The sequence below is a fragment of the Mchenga conophoros genome, linkage group LG22 (genome assembly GCF_057382185.1).
Source record: "Mchenga conophoros isolate Kocher_MC1m ecotype Shallow Benthic linkage group LG22, M_conophoros_male_GT1.1, whole genome shotgun sequence".
NCBI classification, from domain to species: Eukaryota; Metazoa; Chordata; class Actinopteri; order Cichliformes; family Cichlidae; genus Mchenga; species Mchenga conophoros.
In genome coordinates this window covers 10,893,414-10,913,174 of record NC_140546.1, presented here as the reverse complement: position 1 = coordinate 10,913,174, position 19,761 = coordinate 10,893,414, and the positions used below count along the sequence as shown (strand labels likewise).

Below are 19,761 nucleotides of genomic sequence, written 5' to 3'. Positions count from 1 at the left end.
CAGATGGCCAGAAATGAGAGAAAAATAGACTTCTTCTTTCGGCTGGTCCCTTTAGAGGTCGCCACCACCTCCTCTCTGAGGTGCCTGGAGCTCCTTGTTCAGCATGTCCACTTTCCCTCCTCTGCACATGTCAATCTCAACCGAACTTTGTCTCCAAACCCCTCAACCTGAGCTTTCCCTCTCCTTTCATTCCTCTTCTCTCCAGACTCTCTTCCACCTGCTAACTACTCTCACTACAGATCACATTACACAATTATACTGTTCACTCACACTTAAGTGCATAGTCATATATATTTCCACTCTAAGGCAACGGACAGTGGTTTTCATTGTTAACTATTCAGTTTATTGTTAAGTTAGTTACTTGAGGTATGAGAAGACATTAAAAAGATTTTTTTAAAATATGCAGGTGAAAACTACACATGAAATAAAATAAAATAAAGACATTTTAATGAGAAAATAGATAATCTAGAACACTACTGTAAGGTCTGGGCTTCTCTGCTTAGGCTGCTGCCCCTACCACCCGGTCCTGGATAAGCGGAAGAAGATGGCTGGTCTACTGTTTTAAAAATCTTTCAACATTAAGATTGTCTTAAATTTTAAAATACTTGCTGATTATAATAGAATTATTGCTCATATATTGTTAATTTATTTATGTGCTACTATTGTGTCCAGTCCTTTGAACATCACAGTAAGGCTGAAAATGACACCTGGACTTTAAATCTTAGACTGAGTTAGTTTAAATCAATAAAGTCTGAACTTACTGTACCATTTTTTTAACAATTTGTTTGATATAAACGAGCTTTCATGCGATAAAACAAACCCCGAGGTAAAACTGGACGCATTCAAAGCATGCTCACCTGTTCAAATAACAGCTGTTTGCATTTTACTCTCACCTGTGTCTGTGCGATGCTCTCGTCTCACTGTGAATCAGCCCTTCGCACATGCGCAGAACAGTCCGCAACGACCACTTCCTGCAAAATAGTGCTCCCTAACAACAGACAAAGCTTCATATGGTGGTTTCAACCAAAGGCGCTTAATTAAAAGCGTTCCTCCATCGCTCCTTCAATGGTAAGACGTGTCTCGATGATTTTGTTGTGTTTCGGCTTTTTGTTTTGCAATCAGCTTTGCAGCTGAATGCAGCAGAAGTGAGATGGTTTCACACGCTGCCATTTCAGTACCTACTCCAATGGCCGCTGGTCCCGACTAATCTCTGGAACGGGAAACTTTATGCCCGGGGGAAAACAAGTACAGCTAGTGATTAATTCCCCAGTGTACAGAGTTGGGAAGACTGCAGTGCATGCAAATTGAACAGCTGATGGCAAAGTTCACCGTAATTAAGTTGCCACTAAAGAATAAGTGATAATCGACATTGTCTGCTAACGTTGGGACGCTAGCGTTCCGGTGTGGTCTAAATGCTGGTGAGTTTGTGCTTTTTACTTGGGTCTGTTTGTTTCTTTTATTAGTTTGTGCCAGTCACTTTAAATTATTTAGTCACGTCTGACTTAGTATTCTATGCGAATTAATGTTTCGTTTGTCCCCGGATAGAACTGACGAGTTGCTGTTCTCCAGGAAGTAGACCGATGTCTGGCTTCACCTTCACAGTAAACTGTTCCCGGGTGCTAAATTCAGCTAACCTAACGGTAGTCTGTTAGCATTTGGAGATGTCATGGATGGGAACTTTTCGCATGACTTGATGCAATCTGTCGTTCCAGGATTAATGCTAGAATAATATACAGGACAAACAACGATGGTAGCATGTGCACTAGAGCAAACGCATTTAATAATCACAGTCCATACACAGATTTGCAGCCTGCACACGGCAATCAATATGACATTTTTAAGGAGCGATACCAGTTATTAGTAATTATTAGTAAGGAGAGTTGTGAATTAGTAATAATAAATCCGTGTTAACCACATATTGCTTTAGTCATTTAAATGTATATATTAAAAATGTGTAGTAAGGCTTTTAAAATTTGTAGTAATGGTTTTGTCATTCTGTTATCTGTCTCTGCATATGTCGTTTTTTAATGCTTTATTACTTTTTTGTGTACTTTGTACACTTCCCTTTCGTGTTATTCTTATTCATATTCATAGAATATTCATATTAAATATGGCCTGGCCCTTCTTAAATAAAACAAACCACAGTAATTGAAAGGACGTTATCAGAAGCCTGTTTTATGAAGCAGGATTTGGGCTTATCCAGGTAACTTCAGGGTTAACCATTAGTTTTTCTGTACTAGGAAGGCAGTTTACATCTTATATTGCCATGGTAACTTGTGGTGCAAACCTAACTTGCTATGCAGCAGCATGAAATCACCACCTACTGACCAGTCAGATGTCCCGAAAATTCCTGGAAGATCGCTTGTCTGCAGCTTGCAGAAGGCGCGTGAAGCTTTTCAATAGCAACTTTGTGGTTCAGTAGTAAATGTAGATTTTTTTTAAAATTTTTATTGTTTTTAACTTTCCCAGTACTGTCTAGCCTTGTATATTTTAATTATTTTTATTATATTATGTTATATTACATTATACTATATTTATAGTATTGTACTTGACACAGCCCTATTCTGACATGCAATTCACTAATTTTGGCACATCCAAATTAAATTTAGCTGAATTATCAAAATGTTACTAAGAGTTTTATTGGTTGGGATTTCATTGACTTATCCAAAAATGTCTATTACGCATAGCTACACAGTACATGGAATTCAGTGGTCTTGATATCAGTATTTGAAGCAACAACTAGCCTGTAGTTGTAGTGTTTGTTCCCTGTATGTTCTGTTTGACCTTTTTTTTATTACTATCATCATAATGTAATAAAATTATACCTTAAAAATGTTTTTCAGGTCTTTTAACTGTCAGCCAAAACATAATGGGACTACCAGATAAATATGTTGTTTGCTGACAGATTGATAGAGGTCAACAAGGCTCACTCATATATGTATTTAATGTAACCCAGAACATTTTTGCCATTATACACAAGGTCAGTTAAAAATGTGCAGATGGTAAATGGTAAATGGCCTGCATTTGTATAGCGCTTTTCTAGTCCATAGGACCCCAAAGCGCTTTACACTACATTCAGTCATTCACCCATTCACACATACATTCACACACTGGCGATAGCAAGCTACATTGTAGCCACAGCTGCCCTGGGGCGCACTGACAGAGGCGAGGCTGCCGGACACAGGCGCCACCGGGCCCTCTGACTGATCTATCAGATGACTCTTATCTTCACAAACAGAATCAATCAGAATCAGAATACTTTATTGATCCCTAGGGGAAAACAAATGGGCTGATGACTCTGCAAACCTGAATAATACATTTAAATTACTTTTTTTTTTTAAATCCATCAAACAATCAAATAATTATTTACTTGTTTAATCTTTTCTCTGTCAAGTGGAAGTAAAATAAGAAAGAAAGCTCTCTTTTAATTTTTTTGGTTTTCTTTATTATTTTATGTTTTGTTTTGTCTGACCAGCAAACAATAAACTGAAAGGTACTCAGTTTTTACTCTATAATTTTAAAAATTAAATCAGATCTTCCCATTTGAAAAGCTGACTCCAGGTTTTACATATAAATGACTACAATTATTATTTTCTTGTTAATTTACTGACCAATGTTGCAGCTGCATTATATAAGTATTTATATCTGTTGGTTTAAGTGGGTCTTTTTGTTTTTTGCAGAAGGCATTCATTAGACTGAGAACTCATATAATAAAGACGTTTGGTAATCCAATGATCAATTGATAATTCATTTTCTTAAATGGGAGACATGCAAAATAATTTTTTTCTCGTTTTAATTCAGTTAACTTTAAAAATGTCATTATCATATATATTTTTTAATTCACTTATCTAAATCTCGCACAAGCCTGCATGTTCTTTAATGAACCACTTCTAAGAACAACACCTACCTGACACATTGATTTGGTGTTAATTTGCAGACTGACCTATTTTCTCTGATTGCTTTTACATTATGTCAGTTGAGTAAATGCTCATCCCTCCAGCTGTGGGCAGAGGCCCGTTAAAGTGAGCAGTGGACAAAACGAGGTTAGATCTTATCCCCCCGGGGCATCTATTGATATGAGAGCGTGCACCTGAGCAGCTAATGCTCCCAGAGGGTATGTTTTCGTTGAATGTAGGTTAGTTCGCATGTAAGGTGGCACGCATCCTTAATCCTGCAGTAAAAACAGAGTGGCGAGGACGTTGGTGAGCGTCAATGCCACACGTGCCTCACCTGTGAGTCTCGTGCTGGAGATTAGAGCAGGGTGCCCCACTTCCTTCATCGCCACTGCCTTCCTACTGATCGAACCCTGATAGGGGCAGGAGAGGGATTCACTTTATGGGACAAGGGGAGGGGGGAGTCACGTATGGGGTACTATATAAGACTGTGCTCCCACCATTGACTCTGTGCCTGTTTGTCTTTGCTTCTGTGGTGGTGTGAAGCAGGGTCCCGCCAGGCTCTCCAGGTACAGAGAGTAGGCTGAGTGTGCAGACATGTCGGGCCGCTCCGCTGCAGAGATGGATGACTCGCAGGAGCTGCCGGTGAGTATGCATGGAGTCATTTGCATAGTAACTTTACTGATTTCCTGTAACTGTTGTTTTGTGTATGATAACAAAAATGTGGCTTAAGGTTCATGCAAATATTTAAGATAGCAAATATTTAATTTTCTGTTCATATTTTCTGTTTTAGCCAACGCAAAGTTGAATTTTAGGAGACAGCTTCAGTCAGTCTTTATCTTTATTTTCTGTTTTTGTGTTCATCTCTATGAGAGATGCCAAAGAAAATGTCATTATACCCAAGCATACCCACCGTTTAACAGTTTGTTTGTTTTTTAAAGGTCTTAATCACTCAAGTTCAGTCAAGTTTTCTGATAAAATGATAAGAAAGTGTATATACTTATGATATGATATGATATGATAATTAGATTATACAGACTTTTTGCCTTATTTGTATATAGACCAATCATGATTACTTGCATGGTCACAACCAAAGGCCTGTTTTGAGGCAGGAAATACTCTCACAGTGTTTCATTTTTTTTGTGGAGCATTAAAAGGCTTTTGCTCTCTTTTTATCATCTAAAAGAGAATTGATGGTTAATTGAGACAATCGATGATATGCAGATTAATCTGCTACCCGCAAAATACGTCTATTAAAGTATTACAAATCTGTTTATACACAAGAATTATTTACAGCGGTGTACAGCTGTTTTCTCTTGTCAGTGTGGTGAGCTGTTTTACTTTTTTCTATATTCAACATTCAGTTTGAGTTTTATTAACATTATTTTACCTTATATTTTACTTACATATTGGACTCCTGTATTTTTTTTAAACTATAGATTTCTATTTAATTTAGCCCTTTCCCTCTAATCTCTCTAACTGAGCAGTTTTGTTTTGTTAGTTTACCTTTATTTTATGGACTTATTCTACTTTATTTATGCTAATTTTCTGTACATTGTGTTTAATGTTTTGGCTGTAACACAGGACGATTTGAGATGCATAGATCATAATGATGTTATATTATATATTGTTTGTTTTCAGTGCAGTAAAGAACTGTTCTATTACCCAGAAGGTTGTCATTTACTATTCATGCTGATATCACAGTGGCTGATAAATGTCAACCCATGCACCTTTTTTTCTTAATTAAAACTACATAAATAAATAAAACTGACTGTGTTCTGCTGCTTTGTTTAAATCGTGTGAGCTGTCTGACTTGTGTGTCTGCATTTTTGTGCATATGCAGGCAAAGAAGGCCAAGATTGACGTAGATGGCAAACTGAAGAAAGAGTCGGGGTTGGTATCTACTTATATGGGCTCACCTTTTTTAAATTACTGTTTAATTACAATAACATTTTTCCTGCTCTTTCAGTGATTTGGGGGGTGATGGGAGCCCAGATGCTGTTTTAGGTTCATCAGAGCAGGAGAACTCATATTCTGCCCTGTCCACAGCCCAAATTGATCCAGGTCAGTAGAATATGTTTAAAAATCAAAGGCTCATAATGTCCAAAGATGTTGCTGTAGTTTACTGACATTTCATGTGTGGCCACAGGTGAACAGGAGCAGTCCAGTGCAGAGAGGGGAGCTGGATCTCAACCATGTGGTGACTCAATTAACTCGTACGGTCATTCTGGTATGAACAGAAACAGACTCGGCTCTAAACAGTGCACAGTGATGTTACTCTTGTAAGTGCTCTTGTAGCTAAAATAGTCTCTTTTCCTGCAGCCACCGATGCCACAGCCACATCTGAATACACCCAACAGGTTTATCAGGGAAGCAAGTGAGTATGCTGCATGGAAGTGAGACATTAAACTTTATGAATCACTTTAGATTTATAGAGAGAAAAATGGAACATTCTCACTCACATATGCAATAAGTTTTCAAACAAAGCATACTAATCAGTTTCCACTCAGTTATTAACTTGTCAGAAGATCACTGTGGGGTAAATGTATAGATCTGTTTGAGACAGTTATTATAGTTTTGTATTTTCTGATTAGGTTTTATTTTTATTTGGTTATATTTAGAAAAATCAGTACAAGTATTACAATAAAAACAGAATTTTTGGAAAGTGGTTGACTCGCAGTCTCACTGATACAAAGTCTCATCAGGCAAGTTTTGTTTTACTGAACTAAATTTTACTGAACTATTATCTAGGGATGGGTATCGTTTAGGTTTTATCCGATACCGGTGCCAAACTGGTACTTTTGAAACAGTGCCAGTGCTTAAACGGTGCTCGAACCGGTGCTTAAAGAATGGAGAACACAAACTTTGTCCAAAAACCTCTTATGTTTTTTTTTTTGTTTTTTTTTTTCTTTTCTTTTTTTTGCAGTGTCTTTTTTTTCTGCAAAATGATAACCAAGTTAGCCTTTTCTGTTGATACAACATACCTCCTTTGGTTGGAACCGGTGCTTAAACAATGGAAAAAAACAAACTTTGTCCTAAAACCTCTCATGTTTAGCTGTTTTTTTTTGTAAAAAGATAACAGTGTTAGCCTTTTCTGCAGCTATAGGGCATATATGGTATCACTCTATCAAACAAGAAGACAGCCGCATGTAACTACGACGGTGTTTGCTAGTTCACCTTACGTGCATTAATTTAATAACGTGGTTAGCCTACTCAACGTAAATTACACACGAACAACATTAAGCTACTTGCGCAGAGAAGAACGGCTGCTGCTGCCATCATCATTCGTCATCATTTCTGCTACACTGGCAGGGCTAGGGGCCAGAACTCTCCTCTTCGGGTTCTTGGGGGACCGATAACTCTGGGACCGATAACAGGCACCACACTTGCTGAGGTCTTGCAGCAAGCTATCAATACGGTGCATTTCTCGGCTTTAAAAAAAAACCCGCTATGCGTCGCCAGAACTTATGTACCTGGGCCCGCCTACTATCCTTGGAAAGGTACAATGATTGGCTAGAATCCAAAGTGTATGACATCTCAGGGAAAAAAAAGCACCGAAATAAAGCACCGAAATGTGTTCAGCTTTTCGGTCTGGTTACTACCGTTTATGTCAGAACCGGTGCCATAATGGAACTGGATACCAGTACCCATCCCTACTGTTATCTTAGTTTGGTAAAATTATTATTTATTGTTGTCAGTTTTCCAGGTTCACCAACACCTAAATCAGTAGTTTCAGTTGTTTTAGTTAATTAAAATGTTGTTTTTTTTTTTAATCTAGTTTTATTTTTTAGTGTGGTTTTAGTTAACCACAGTAACCTTGGTGCACGATTTGTGGCATCCTGACTTTACCTGCAACGTTTGGACCTCATTTTAATTTTGTTGAGATGTTCCAAAGAAGACTTTTATTGATGGCTGCAGTTTTCTCCTTTTGTACAGCAGCTTCTACTCTCACCATGTTGCAGGCTTGTCAGACCACCAGGTTAGATTACTAATGTGCTTTTACGAATGTAAAAGTGATAAAGTAGGTGTTTGTATGTAAATGTGGTGATGAAAAATCCAACTCTGTGTGTGTGTGTGTGTGTGTGTGTTGTTTTTGTTTTTTTTTGTTTTTTATTACATCAAGACAAAGCCTGGCTCTTTTGTTTTGTATAATGCACCTGCTACAGGTGTACTCACTTTTGTTATAGGTAGTCATTCTCTCTCTCTCTTTCAGCCCAGCAGTAACGTCATACACCAGTCAGGTGGCGTTTCCTCCTCTGGCCCAGTCCACTGTGTACTCATCCTTCCCCCAAACAGGCCAGACCTACGGTCTCCCACCTTTTGGTTAGTGCCTGCTCTTTTTGGACGACCCTTTTTAAGGACAGTCTGCTCTCTAAAATCCAAGCATCACACTTCATGACTTTGCTTTTAAAGCCTCACTGTGCTTTGGCGCTGAACCAGTCTGCTTTTAAACCCTGCTTTTACACACAAACACAAATCTTGACGGGAGTACCCAGTTTACTAACTTTGCTGCATCTTCAGTGACCCACTTTCTCCCCTGCTGCCTCTTCATCTTCAGCTTCCATTGCTCTCTTTCATCTTCAGGTGCTATGTGGCCAGGCATAAAAACAGAGACAGGGCTGCCTGATGCGCCCTCTGGTGGCCAGCCTGGGTTTCTCAGTTTCAGCTCCACATATACCTCAACCCAGCCAGGCCAGCTGCACTACTCATACCCCAGCCAAGGCAAGCTGCCATCTCACTCTGTCTCACTGTCTGCAAATACCTGAAGAACACAGTAAAGGAGAACCTGCAGCGGCACAGCTCTGATTTCCTCTCTTGCCATTATAACATCATGTAGAAGTATTTTTATTTTTATATTTTAGTCTTTGCATCTCTTTTAATGCGAATGTTTCTTTCTCTAGGCTCAAGCTTCACAACATCCAGTGTGTATTCCAACATCCCTTCAGCTACAGCCGCGACTACAACCGCCTCGGCGGTGGCCCATCAGGTGAGAATCAGTGATTCTCCAGTAAGATGAAGAATAAAATTATCTTTGTGTGTGTTTTTAAGAGCGGTTGGTGCACTGTGGGAGTGGAAAATTGCCTTTAAAATGACCAAAAATTCAAAGGAAAAAATTCCTTTCAAGCTATGAATGTATGCGAGCAAAGTGTTAATATGGTGCAAATCTCAAGCAAGGAATGCAGAAGTCTTGTATGTGTGTGCTCAACATGTTTATTGTGTGCTGTGGTTGGAGATTAGAATGCTAGACATAGTGATCTATAAAAGGATATTAAAAGCATTTGTAATGTGAGCAAAAGTTCAGCTCAAACTTCAGTATTTTTGTCTTTGAGTGAGGGCAGAAATCCACTGGAAGTGAATGCTTTTGGGATCAAGTTTTGATCACAGAGGGTTCATCTTACTGTCTGACACAGAACCTGAGTTTGTGTTATGTTCAGTGATATTAGAACTAGGGCTGGGCCATATTATACCGTTCACGGTAATACCGGTATAATGTTAGGCAACGATAGGAAAATGAAATATCGCGATAGAATATGAGTAAAACGCGCATGCGCAGTGCCTTTGTTTTCATACGCACATGGCCGGTTGTTGAGTGAAACAAAAGAACCAGAATTGGTTTGTAAAAATGGTGCAACTTCAGTGATGTGGAACTGGTTTGGTGTTTGTCCGTCAGATACACGACAAAGCACATTTTTTTGCAGAACATGCAAGCGGCCGTCGTATTTGTCGGACTAAGATGCTCTTAAATCTGGGAATAATCTGGGTCCTAAACTCCGTATACTTCAGGTCAAACGAACACTGCAGCATCACTGAGAGTTAAAAACTGTCTAAATTCTTTCATCTTTAATAAAACGATCAGCATTGCTGCTTTACCAGGTGTAACTATAAAGTTTAACTTCCAGGCATCCATGAAAACAAAAGTTATTACATTTAACGGAGTTAGAAGTTAGCAGGAAGCTAGCGGAAGTTAGCTCGCTAGTTTCGCTAGTTACCCAAGCATGATATTGCATGTTCTGACAGAGAGATTTCTGAAAAAATTCAAACGTACAGCTCTGCTATCACTTCCAACATAAATGAAGACAGGAAACTAAACAGCAGTGACGTTTGTAGGGTTACTGAAGTTGGGCTAGCTGGTATATAATGATGTGCTACGTGATCGCTAGCGACACAGCTATGTTAGCATAACATAAACAGTGAAGCTGGAGGACGAACACTAACACTTTTCCACTTATAAAAGTTAACGTTCCTGATAGTTAGAGACAAATGCAATCGCATGGCAGGATGCTGTAAATGGACCAAACTTCAGTCAGGAGAACAACTGAGATAATCCATCCACAATACGAGGTTAGTCATTAATATACTGCAACAACATGGGAATAGAGCAGCTGCCAGAGAATTCAACATTAATGAATCAATGGTACAGAAGTGGAGGAAGCAAGAAGAATGAGTTTAATAAAGTTTGATTTATCTGACTGCTTTGTTTCGCTTAATGTGCCTTATAATCCCGTGCACCTTATGGTCCGAAAAATGCGTACTGCACACTGCAGTTTAATGTTGCAAAGCACCTCTTTTTAACTTCAGTGGATATTATACATGGTTATGCTCAGGATATGTCAGCCCATTTCTACTGGAAATGCCTTTTGGTTAAACTTTCAGCAAGGAATTTGCATTTGCACTGTTACATTTTTATAAAGCTTTAATGAACATAAAAACCAGCTTCTTGTTTAAGTGAAAATAAATGGAAGGTTGTCTTTTTGCGCTAGTAATGTTGTGGAGTTGTATTTTGTCTTGCATCAATTATATCGTCAGTTATATCGTTATCGCAAATTTTCAAATATATATCGTGATAAATATTTTTGGCCATATCGCCCTGCTCTAATTAGAACTTGAAAAGATGAGATTGTTCCCACGTATTGTTACTCAGCCCTGCGTGGAGTCCTTTCATTCTGCTGATCACGTTTGTTTGTTGTTTCACTTTTCAACAGGATTTTAGCAGCTATAACTCTCTGGGACAGAGTCAGTTCTCTCAGTACTACACTCTTCCTCCCAGCTACGTGCCTGCTGGGCTACCTAACAGTGATGACCACAGTGGTGGTGCAGGTGTTGCTGGATATTCAGCAGTGAAATCAGAGGAGGCCGCCTCTGCTGGACTGCCTCCTAGAGGTTTTTGGTTTTTCATTATCTTTTACCTTTTTTCTGCTTTTGGTTTCTTTACCTTAAATAACTGTCAGCACTTTGTTCTACAGCACATGGTAAATAGCTGTGTAACATTAACACACATTGCTGTACCTACATTTAAATCAGGAAAAAGCACAGTAAGAATACTTAAACCAAAACGTCTCATGGTATTGTCTTTCTGTAAGTTAACTTTACATAAATAAAAACCTGAAAAATAACTAACTGAATACTGCACACACTGTTAAGGTGCTTGTGTTATTGTGTAGAAATATTTAACAAACTAGTTAAACAGTTAGGATGAAGTATAGTGTACTTTTTATTTTATTTATTTTTTATCAGTTCTCCTGTGCACTTGGCTAAAATTTCATTTTCAAGATGCAATTTGTTCTACATCCTGGAGGAACTTATAACAGAACTCTTCTGGTTTTTGTTTTCTGTCTGGAGCTCTTTTTAGATATCCACTGCAGCCCTGAACAGCTCCAGACATTTCAGAGATGCAGATGAGAAATTTAAGATCTAAAGTTGTTGGATCAGACATTAAACTGTCAGCTTTAGACCAGGTTACACTGAAGTGTGAAGAGAGCAGCTAATATTCTGGATCTGCACCTCAGTAAACAAGTGAAAAAGTCTGCAGCCAATTCTCCTTTTTAGTCCCATAATGTGCTGTGGAATTCAAAAAGAATTTAAATGGAAAATCTAAATAACTAAAATGAGAATCTTCTTTCAGCTGCTCTCTTGTTTAAAGGTTGTTTTTTATGCTGGCTGCCACGCTCATGTTCTTGGTCTCATTTTAGATGCGTCCCCACCAGAAAACCTGCCTGTTTGTGCGGCTCTTCCTACAGCTGTGGCAGTGCCCGCTGGAGCTCGAGATCAGGACGAGGTCGGCCGCAGGAACTCGGTGGGCAAAGCCAAAGGGAAGGGCAAGAAGTCTGATAACTCTCCACCTGCTGAGAGTGACCTGGAGGTAACCATTTAATTTACTTATTAAACAGTAGTGGATATAATTAATAGCAGTAAGTTTGTTTTGACATTTGTGAAATCCTTACAATGATAGATATATTAATTAACTATTACAGGAACTGAATCATTTCTGTGTCAAGTCCAAGCCCAAGTTATGTTTATGGGTTTTTTTTTTTTTTCATGCTTCTTGAAATATAATGGGAAAGTTAGAGGAGCAGGAAAAAGTTCACTGTAATATGGGGTGCAGTCCAACAGGTAATCTTGTTCTTTTGTGTTTCAGCGCATTTTTTTATGGGATCTGGATGAAACCATCATTATATTCCACTCTTTGCTCACCGGCTCTTATGCTCAGAAGTTTGGCAAGGTTGGTTTTTCCAAAGATGAATCCTTTGAGCTTACAATGCAAAAATTAGACCTATTGAATTGTGTAACATGCTTATTGTGGGTCTGTTTTATTTTGTTCAGGACCCGGCGACTGTGTTGAACTTGGGCTTGCAGATGGAGGAGCTGATCTTTGAGCTGGCAGACACCCATCTTTTCTTCAATGACCTCGAGGTACAGTGACGTTTGTTTAGACTGGAGTGAATATGAGAGATGAGCAGCTTTTGCTTGTTCACAGCAGCTGGTACAAACCAGAATTCCAGATTTAATTTTTTACAAACTCACTGAGTTGTATGTCAGACAGAAGAAGGCAGATAGACAATAGGCTGACTGTCAAAAACCGGTTGAACTGCATTAAACTAACAAATGCGGCGCTGTTTCCTGACATGTTGCACTTCTAACCTTACAACCAATCAAAAGGCATCTTATTATACATGTGAATAATAATCAGGTAACTGGTGAGTGTTTTTTCTGGTTCCACCTCCTTCCGTTTTAACAGGTTGAAGGTGTTCAAAAAGCCCCACAATTACTTGTCATACATGTTTTAGTTTCATATTTAATTAGTCCCTAACAAAACGAGGAAAACAATCCCTCTACTTGTGTTTTCTTCCAGGAGTGTGATCAAGTCCATGTTGAGGATGTGGCGTCTGATGACAATGGACAGGACCTGAGGTGTGTTACACGCTGCCCCGCTAACTAACCCAGACACTACAAAATGCTTTGTGTCGTTCTGAGTAATCACAGGTAGTTTGTCTTTGCTTCAGCAACTACAACTTCATGGCGGATGGATTTAACGGCCCCAGCGGTGGAGCTGCATCAGGAACCACCACAGGAGTTCAGGGAGGGGTGGAGTGGATGCGTAAACTGGCTTTTCGCTACCGCCGGCTAAAAGAGATCTACAATACTTACAAAGGAAATGTCGGGGGTGAGTTTGCAAAGCACCGTCCTGTGAAGGCTTAAGTGACAGCAGCTCAGATGAAGGAAAAATACGTTCTCACATTAAAACACCAGACTTTTCTTCCCAGCTTCCAGAAACCAGCAGTGACTGGAGCTTAAGCTCTTTGTTTTCCTGCTCTTGTTACACAAACAAATGTTTTAGTACAGCAGCCAAAAACAAACAGCAAACTGTTAAGGAGGTGAGCTGCACTCAGACTTTGGAGTTTGAGCCACAGTAGGTGGATCATTGTAAGCATTTTGTAAAAAGCGTGCATTTCAGTGTTGCTCCTAACGGAGTTTAGAGCTTGCAGTGAAGAGGCTCAAAGGCTAAGCATAAACATCTGCTTCAGGGTTTTTTTGGTGTTCCAGGCCTGTTGAATCCCATGAAGAGGGAGCTGCTGTTGAGGCTTCAGTCCGAGATCGAGAATGTTACAGACTCCTGGCTCAGCACTGCCCTCAAGTCTCTGCTGCTCATCCAGTCCAGGTTTGAGCACCTCAGGTTATCGTTTTAGCTCGTAGGTAGTATGTCGTAGATTAGTTACTCCTTGTTAAAATATTTTATTTGCATCTTTGAGATTCACCCTTAACCCTGAGTTATTGTAGGGTCTTTATCTTACAATTCAAACTGCCTTGTGGAAACTGTTGTTGTGATTTGGTGCTGTATAAATCAAATCAAGTACAGTTGAATTGGATGACGATGTTATAAATCTGTGTGTGTGTGACACCCACCAACAGGGGGAAGTGTATGAACGTGTTGGTCACCACGACTCAGCTGGTTCCAGCTCTGGCCAAAGTGCTGCTCTACGGCCTGGGAGACGTCTTCCCCATCGAAAACATCTACAGTGCCACAAAAATAGGTACATATGCAACCCGATTACTCTGTGTCAAATTAAAAGAAAAAAAAAGATCTGTTTATATCTTTATGTGATTCTTTATTTTCCTTTTCCCTGCGGTTTCCTGTCATGTAGGAAAAGAGAGCTGCTTTGAGAGGATCGTCTCTCGCTTTGGGAAAAAAGTGACTTATGTGGTGATCGGTGACGGCCGAGATGAGGAATTTGCAGCAAAACAGGTAAAACTCCATTTTTGCCTTTTTTTTTTTTTTTTCTTAAACTATTTCATTTCAAATTGGATGATTTGCAGCATTTTATGATTTTTGACCCATTTTAATGGAACAATTCGATTGTGTTTTTGTGTGGACAGGCAGAATTTCAGATTTTTAGGAAAAAAGATGCAGGTACACGTTCCACATGGTTTTTGTTGTCTTTTTTTCTTCCTGATCATGAGATCATGTACCAGGAAAAAGAAACAAGGCATGGTTTACTAGGAGAATCTGATCCTGGATGACATTGACTTGAACAGTTATTTACAGTCTGGCATGAAAGAAGATGGTTTATAACCAATAAACAAAAAAGATAAATGAGCCATTGTTCCACCTGCTGAAGTTACTGTTTAGACTGACTTGAATCTCCAGAGCAGATTCATCCTAGATCCTCTCTGAGAAAGTACCTGAATGGTACAAAGTTAACCTGTCAGGAAAAAACATATAAGATGAGAAGGACAGGGGAAGCTGGTTGACAACGAGTGAACTTTCAAAATAAGAGCCAGGAAGTTGTTTTCTCTTCCATGTATTTTTAGGAAGTGATTATAAATCCAGGGATTCTCTTGCATGAAAACTGTCTGCAGTAAAGTGGATTTAAGAGATGTTTAATTAGTCAAGCATTAAATATTCCTTTGCATGTTTGCACAATCTGTTGGAGCGGTCTGGCTTAAAAGTTTAGTGACACCCCCCCCCCCCCCCCCCCCCCTTCCCCCGGAACCCTGATTTTTCTACAATTAAACTAAATAAAGTTGCCATATGTAGACGGGAGACCCTCACATGGACAAAACACTTTGTCAGGCTGTGCTCTTTACAATTACACACTCTGCTTTCTTGTGCCTAATTTTTTGTCTCCTTCCCTCTGCAGCACAACATGCCTTTCTGGCGGATCTCCAGTCACGGCGACCTCGTGTCCCTTCACCAAGCGCTGGAACTGGACTTCTTGTAACGAGGATGCTGTTGAATGTTGTGCACTCAAAGGGAAAAATGTTGTCGTCGTACTGGTGACTTGTGGAGTGAAACTGTGTGTGTGGAAAAATTCTCCACAAGCCCAACAATCCACACTCACCTGTTAGAAATCTGCTCTCGCTGTCTGACGACTTGCAACTGGCTGTGTGTTGGTGAACGCTTTGAGGCGGACTTTGGGTCGGAGCCGCCTGCGAGAAACAAACTGGACGCGTCAGTCATCAGAAGTAAGGTTCCTCTCGCCCAGCACCCCCTCCTCTACGGCAGCTAAGCTCACTGCGGCTGAAACTGGCACTGATTTGGACACGGAAGGGATGACTTCTATTATCCAGCTTCTTCACGGTTTTTGGCTTTCATTTTCACATAAACATCCAAAAGTCCTGCAGCGAACACCATCCCTCAACTCTCACTGAGTTTAAACGGCTAAGGAGACGTTGTTTGTTGGTGGCTTTGTCTGTGGAGGTTGTCATAGCGTTTTATTTTGAAAAATCTCTTTCCAGGGTGACTTGAAAGCATCATTTTGCCTTTATGTTTTTCATTATGTTCCTGACAGTCATCAAGTATCAATTAATCCCACTTTTATGTGTTGCCTCTTATGTAGCCAGACCGTTATTAAACAAAAGGTACTCAGTGATGGAGGGCAGCAGGGGCCATTAATCTCTGACTGTCACGACAAGACCAAACCACACCATCAGTCAGCACCATCAGTTCTGACCTCTCCACTGTGTGTGATCCGTGGTCACCGAGCATGTGCTAAGGATAAGAGATGCAAACTGCAGGAAGTGGTAATAAGTGTGGGAAAACATGCACAGAGCATCATCAGTTTCATGGATGACTGGGCAGAAGGATCACAATTTTATTATTATTATTTTTCCCCCATTGTGTGGTTTTCAGACTCGTGGCTTCATTTGATGTTTTATAAGGCAAGAAAACAAATATGTGACTTAACAGAATACTGCAAAAATAAGTAATAAAAGTTTAATAAATGATAAAGAATAAATAATATAATAGCCTCCAATTACACTCCAGGGCTGGACTACATACGTAGAACTACATCCACGTGAGACTTAAATATCTGACGTTGGTGTAGTTATCCTTTTTCCTCTTGTGGCTGTAAAGAGCTTCTTTAATTGAAGCTGAAAGCTGAAGTTTTGTCATGACTGGTGATGTTTTGAATATATTTGGACTTGAAAACATTTTTCCACCCTATGCCAATGATAATCAACACTCTTTGTGTCCTTTGGGCTCCTCAGAGCGCAGTCCCAAGTGTCCTTGAATTCCCAGAAGAGAGGTGGAGTGACAAATCTGTAACCAGAACGAAACCGTGATTCAAAGGTCCGCACTGTCATATTCATTTCACTGTGATATGGATCTGTTGATGCCTGGTTAAAGTGTGCTGGTTTGGTCTTTCCAAAATTGTTCTAGTACAAGTGAACACCCGATTAATGGGAGTTTATTTTTTGGTCATAAGCTAATCACAAAGTAGAAGTCTTCTTTTCAATTTCCTCCTATTTAAAGAAAAACTGAGCCCATCTGTGGTTTTAGAGAAATGTTATACAGCTGAAGATCATGTAGCATTTTTATTTCTTCGATGACCCAAGTAACCCAAGTATGTTTTCAGAGTGTTTGAGTAGGAAAATATGAGCATCCATGGCTGGATTACTGAGACGACCCAGCAGGGACACATGAGACTAAACCAGACGCTTTCATACATGTGCCGTAGCCCTGAAATGTTTTTGACGTTTCCTTGTCTGATTCGGTCCATTGGGGTCAATAACCTGCGCCTCTCTAAAACAAATACACGAGAACGGAGGAGCTTTGTTTGCTCTGCTTTCTGCACGCAAACTTCAACCGAACATATTCCCACAAATGAGAACACGTCTGAAGCAGATTACTTCCTGGTGTGCAGGGAGGACATAGTCCAGGGTTCATGTGTAGACTTGATGGCTGAGTTTCTCACACATGGATTAATCAGAGTCCTCGATCATGAAACTTTGTTCTTCAGAGATCATCACAGTGAGTTATTCTTATAATCTGGGAAACTTGCTGACTTTCAGATGAAAGCATAAAATATTCTGGAGTGTTGTTTTTCTTTCATCGTCGTTGTTGTTTGTTGATTTTCTTTCTTTCTGCTTTTTTTTTTATTTATTTTTTTTTCTTCTTCTTTTTTTCATAAAAGTATTTTTTCATTGTTTTTCAAAGTACCAGAAAACTTGCAGCTGAATACTTTTGGCTTTTTGAGGCTCTGTTGGTCTTATTGGAGTCGTAGATATGATGTGCATCAAATTACTAATTAGGAAGATGATTAATAATTAGATGCAGTCTTAATTTTGTCTGTGAATGTCAGAAAGTGGTACAGAAGGCAGTCTAAGACCCAGATATTATTATAATAAAGGGGGGGAAAAGAAGTAAACGAGACATGGCTTTACACACCTCCTCAGTTACTTTGAGTTATCGTCACTCAGCCTCACAACAACCCAAAGTCTTTCTAAATCATATAGGAGGGAATCAAAAATAAAGGATGACAGTGCAATAAACTTCTACTTTGCTCATTAACTGTATTTCGAGGGGTTTGTTTTGTTATGTAGACGGCGAGGAGCGCAGAGGGATGGACCTTCCCCAGTCTGAATGAGATTAAGACTGAACAATAACTGAGCCTGAAGAAGATTTTCACACACATGCAGCTTGACCGTTAAGAATGTGTATTTGTGTGTCGTTTTGTTTGTGTCCCGTGTGCATATTTATATTGTGCCTTTAACCATCATCTGTCTGCTTGATCTCAAAGGGAAATATCTTTTTATGTTTGATACACGTATCTCTGCATTGTTATTATCCAAAGTGTTATTTTACTTTATTTTTATCTCAATACTTTTTAAGTACTGTCGAGATTTTCTTTTGTTACTGAGTTTGACTTTTTTGACTTGATTGTTCTGTCTGCACTGCAACTGAAAGGTCTGGTAGAAAACTCCACATGCACTGCGGCTCAGTGTTTAAAGAAATTTAAAGTTCGGCGTTCAGATCTTTTCCTCCTTTTGACGAGGAGAATTTTTTTCTTTTGCTGTGAAACATTTAGCATCGCTTAGACAATCACAATCCCCGATGTTTGGTGTTTTTATTTTTTATGGCAGGCCAGAAGGTGAAAGCAGCTGTAACAAAGCGTGCTCGTTCTGTCGTTCAGTTACTACCTTAGTGAATCTAAGGGAGAACGAGCAGTCCTCAAACAGAAAACTGAGACCTTTGCATCTGTTCAGCTTATTGAATGTTTATTTCTTTACTTTGTCTGCATGTCACGCCTGTTTTGAAGTATATTATCGTGGCCGTACATAATGACCATGAAATGTTTAAGGGACTATAATCTTAGATTTTCTTTTTTTTATGCCAAATATTGCTGTTTATTTTATATATATTTCATCTCATTTTCAGACATGTGAGGCTGTTTGCAGTCACATAGAGAGCCTGAAACTCAACACTATCATAATAATCAATGCTAATTATTTAATGACAGTAATCACTATTTCCTCCCAACAGCCCTGTAAGGTTTTCCTGTGTAAGACAATATAATGTAAATACATTTTAAAGGTTTCAGACTCAAGTTTGTGTGTTTTATTTCATTCAAAATGGGGGAAAATGAAAAAGAAATGTATCTGCAGATATAGACTGGAAGATTGTAGATTATAGTAGTAGAAATAACATATTTAGATTAAATATAACCTTAAAGTTAGATTCCGGTGTAGTCGGCTTTCTAATGAGAATGGGAAGTAGTCTTTTTGGTTTCTCTATTACAAGATTAATATAGCTGTACCAGCCATTGCTCACTTGTGTCCACACAGGCCCAAGAAATGCTTACCTGAAATTTAAAATAAATACTACAGTTTGGCCCATAATTCTTTGGACAAAGATGCAGTTTTTCTAGTTTTGCTTCTTTACACCAACACAGTGGATTTTCATTCCAGCAACATCTGATTGAAGTGCAGATTTTCAGAACTTCAGATTCAGTTTTACAAGTTGAATCATTGACTGAAGATCAGTTTCATGGCCAGGTTCCCTTATAATTCCATGATGCACGGTATGTACCACCAGCAGATAGAGGATGTATCAACTTGCAAAAATCCATTACTTAAATTTGCCCATTTGTGTCTTCTTTTTTCTCCGCTTGGCTAAACAACTTTACAGATGGATTTTAAATGGATCTCTGTGCTGTAAAACACTGTTAAATGTCAGAATTATACACAGACTAATCCAGTGCATTTTGGTGAAAGAAAATTAGTGACAGTGTTTGGAAAAAATTAGATAAGTGTTTTTCAACCCTTGCACAGCACTCAGCAGAAACCCCCCCAACACTTTGTTGCAGTG

The 19,761-nt window shown here is 39.1% G+C and overlaps 1 protein-coding gene across 3 annotated transcripts; it reads left to right on the top strand.

The window, feature by feature from the left end:
• The first annotated feature begins 928 nt into the window (after positions 1-928).
• eya3 (EYA transcriptional coactivator and phosphatase 3) lies at positions 929-19,000 on the top strand. 3 transcript variants are annotated; one of them, XM_085262182.1, is made up of 19 exons: positions 929-1,068; positions 4,443-4,538; positions 5,737-5,786; positions 5,863-5,957; positions 6,043-6,123; positions 6,216-6,270; positions 8,107-8,216; positions 8,478-8,615; positions 8,795-8,880; positions 10,877-11,054; positions 11,912-12,033; positions 12,310-12,393; positions 12,495-12,584; positions 13,024-13,082; positions 13,175-13,335; positions 13,716-13,830; positions 14,082-14,203; positions 14,315-14,415; positions 15,311-19,000. In XM_085262182.1, the coding sequence occupies exons 2-19, from the start codon at positions 4,491-4,493 to the stop codon at positions 15,389-15,391; spliced, it is 1,776 nt and encodes a 591-aa protein (XP_085118308.1). In that variant the 5' UTR covers positions 929-1,068; positions 4,443-4,490; the 3' UTR covers positions 15,392-19,000. The 3 variants fall into 3 exon arrangements, with proteins under 3 accessions (XP_085118308.1, XP_085118307.1, XP_085118309.1); XM_085262181.1 differs by having other exon boundaries at positions 11,864-12,033; XM_085262183.1 differs by lacking the exon at positions 8,478-8,615 and having other exon boundaries at positions 11,864-12,033.
• Positions 19,001-19,761: the final 761 nt, after the last annotated feature.

Bases quoted from the DNA above. Each gene is read 5' to 3' on its own strand.
- eya3 (XM_085262181.1), top strand. From the start codon at position 4,491: ATGTCGGGCCGCTCCGCTGCAGAGATGGATGACTCGCAGGAGCTGCCG. The intron at 8,217-8,477 runs GTTAGTGCCTGC...TTTCATCTTCAG, and splicing joins CTACGGTCTCCCACCTTTTG to GTGCTATGTGGCCAGGCATA. The intron at 12,585-13,023 runs GTACAGTGACGT...GTTTTCTTCCAG, and splicing joins TTTTCTTCAATGACCTCGAG to GAGTGTGATCAAGTCCATGT.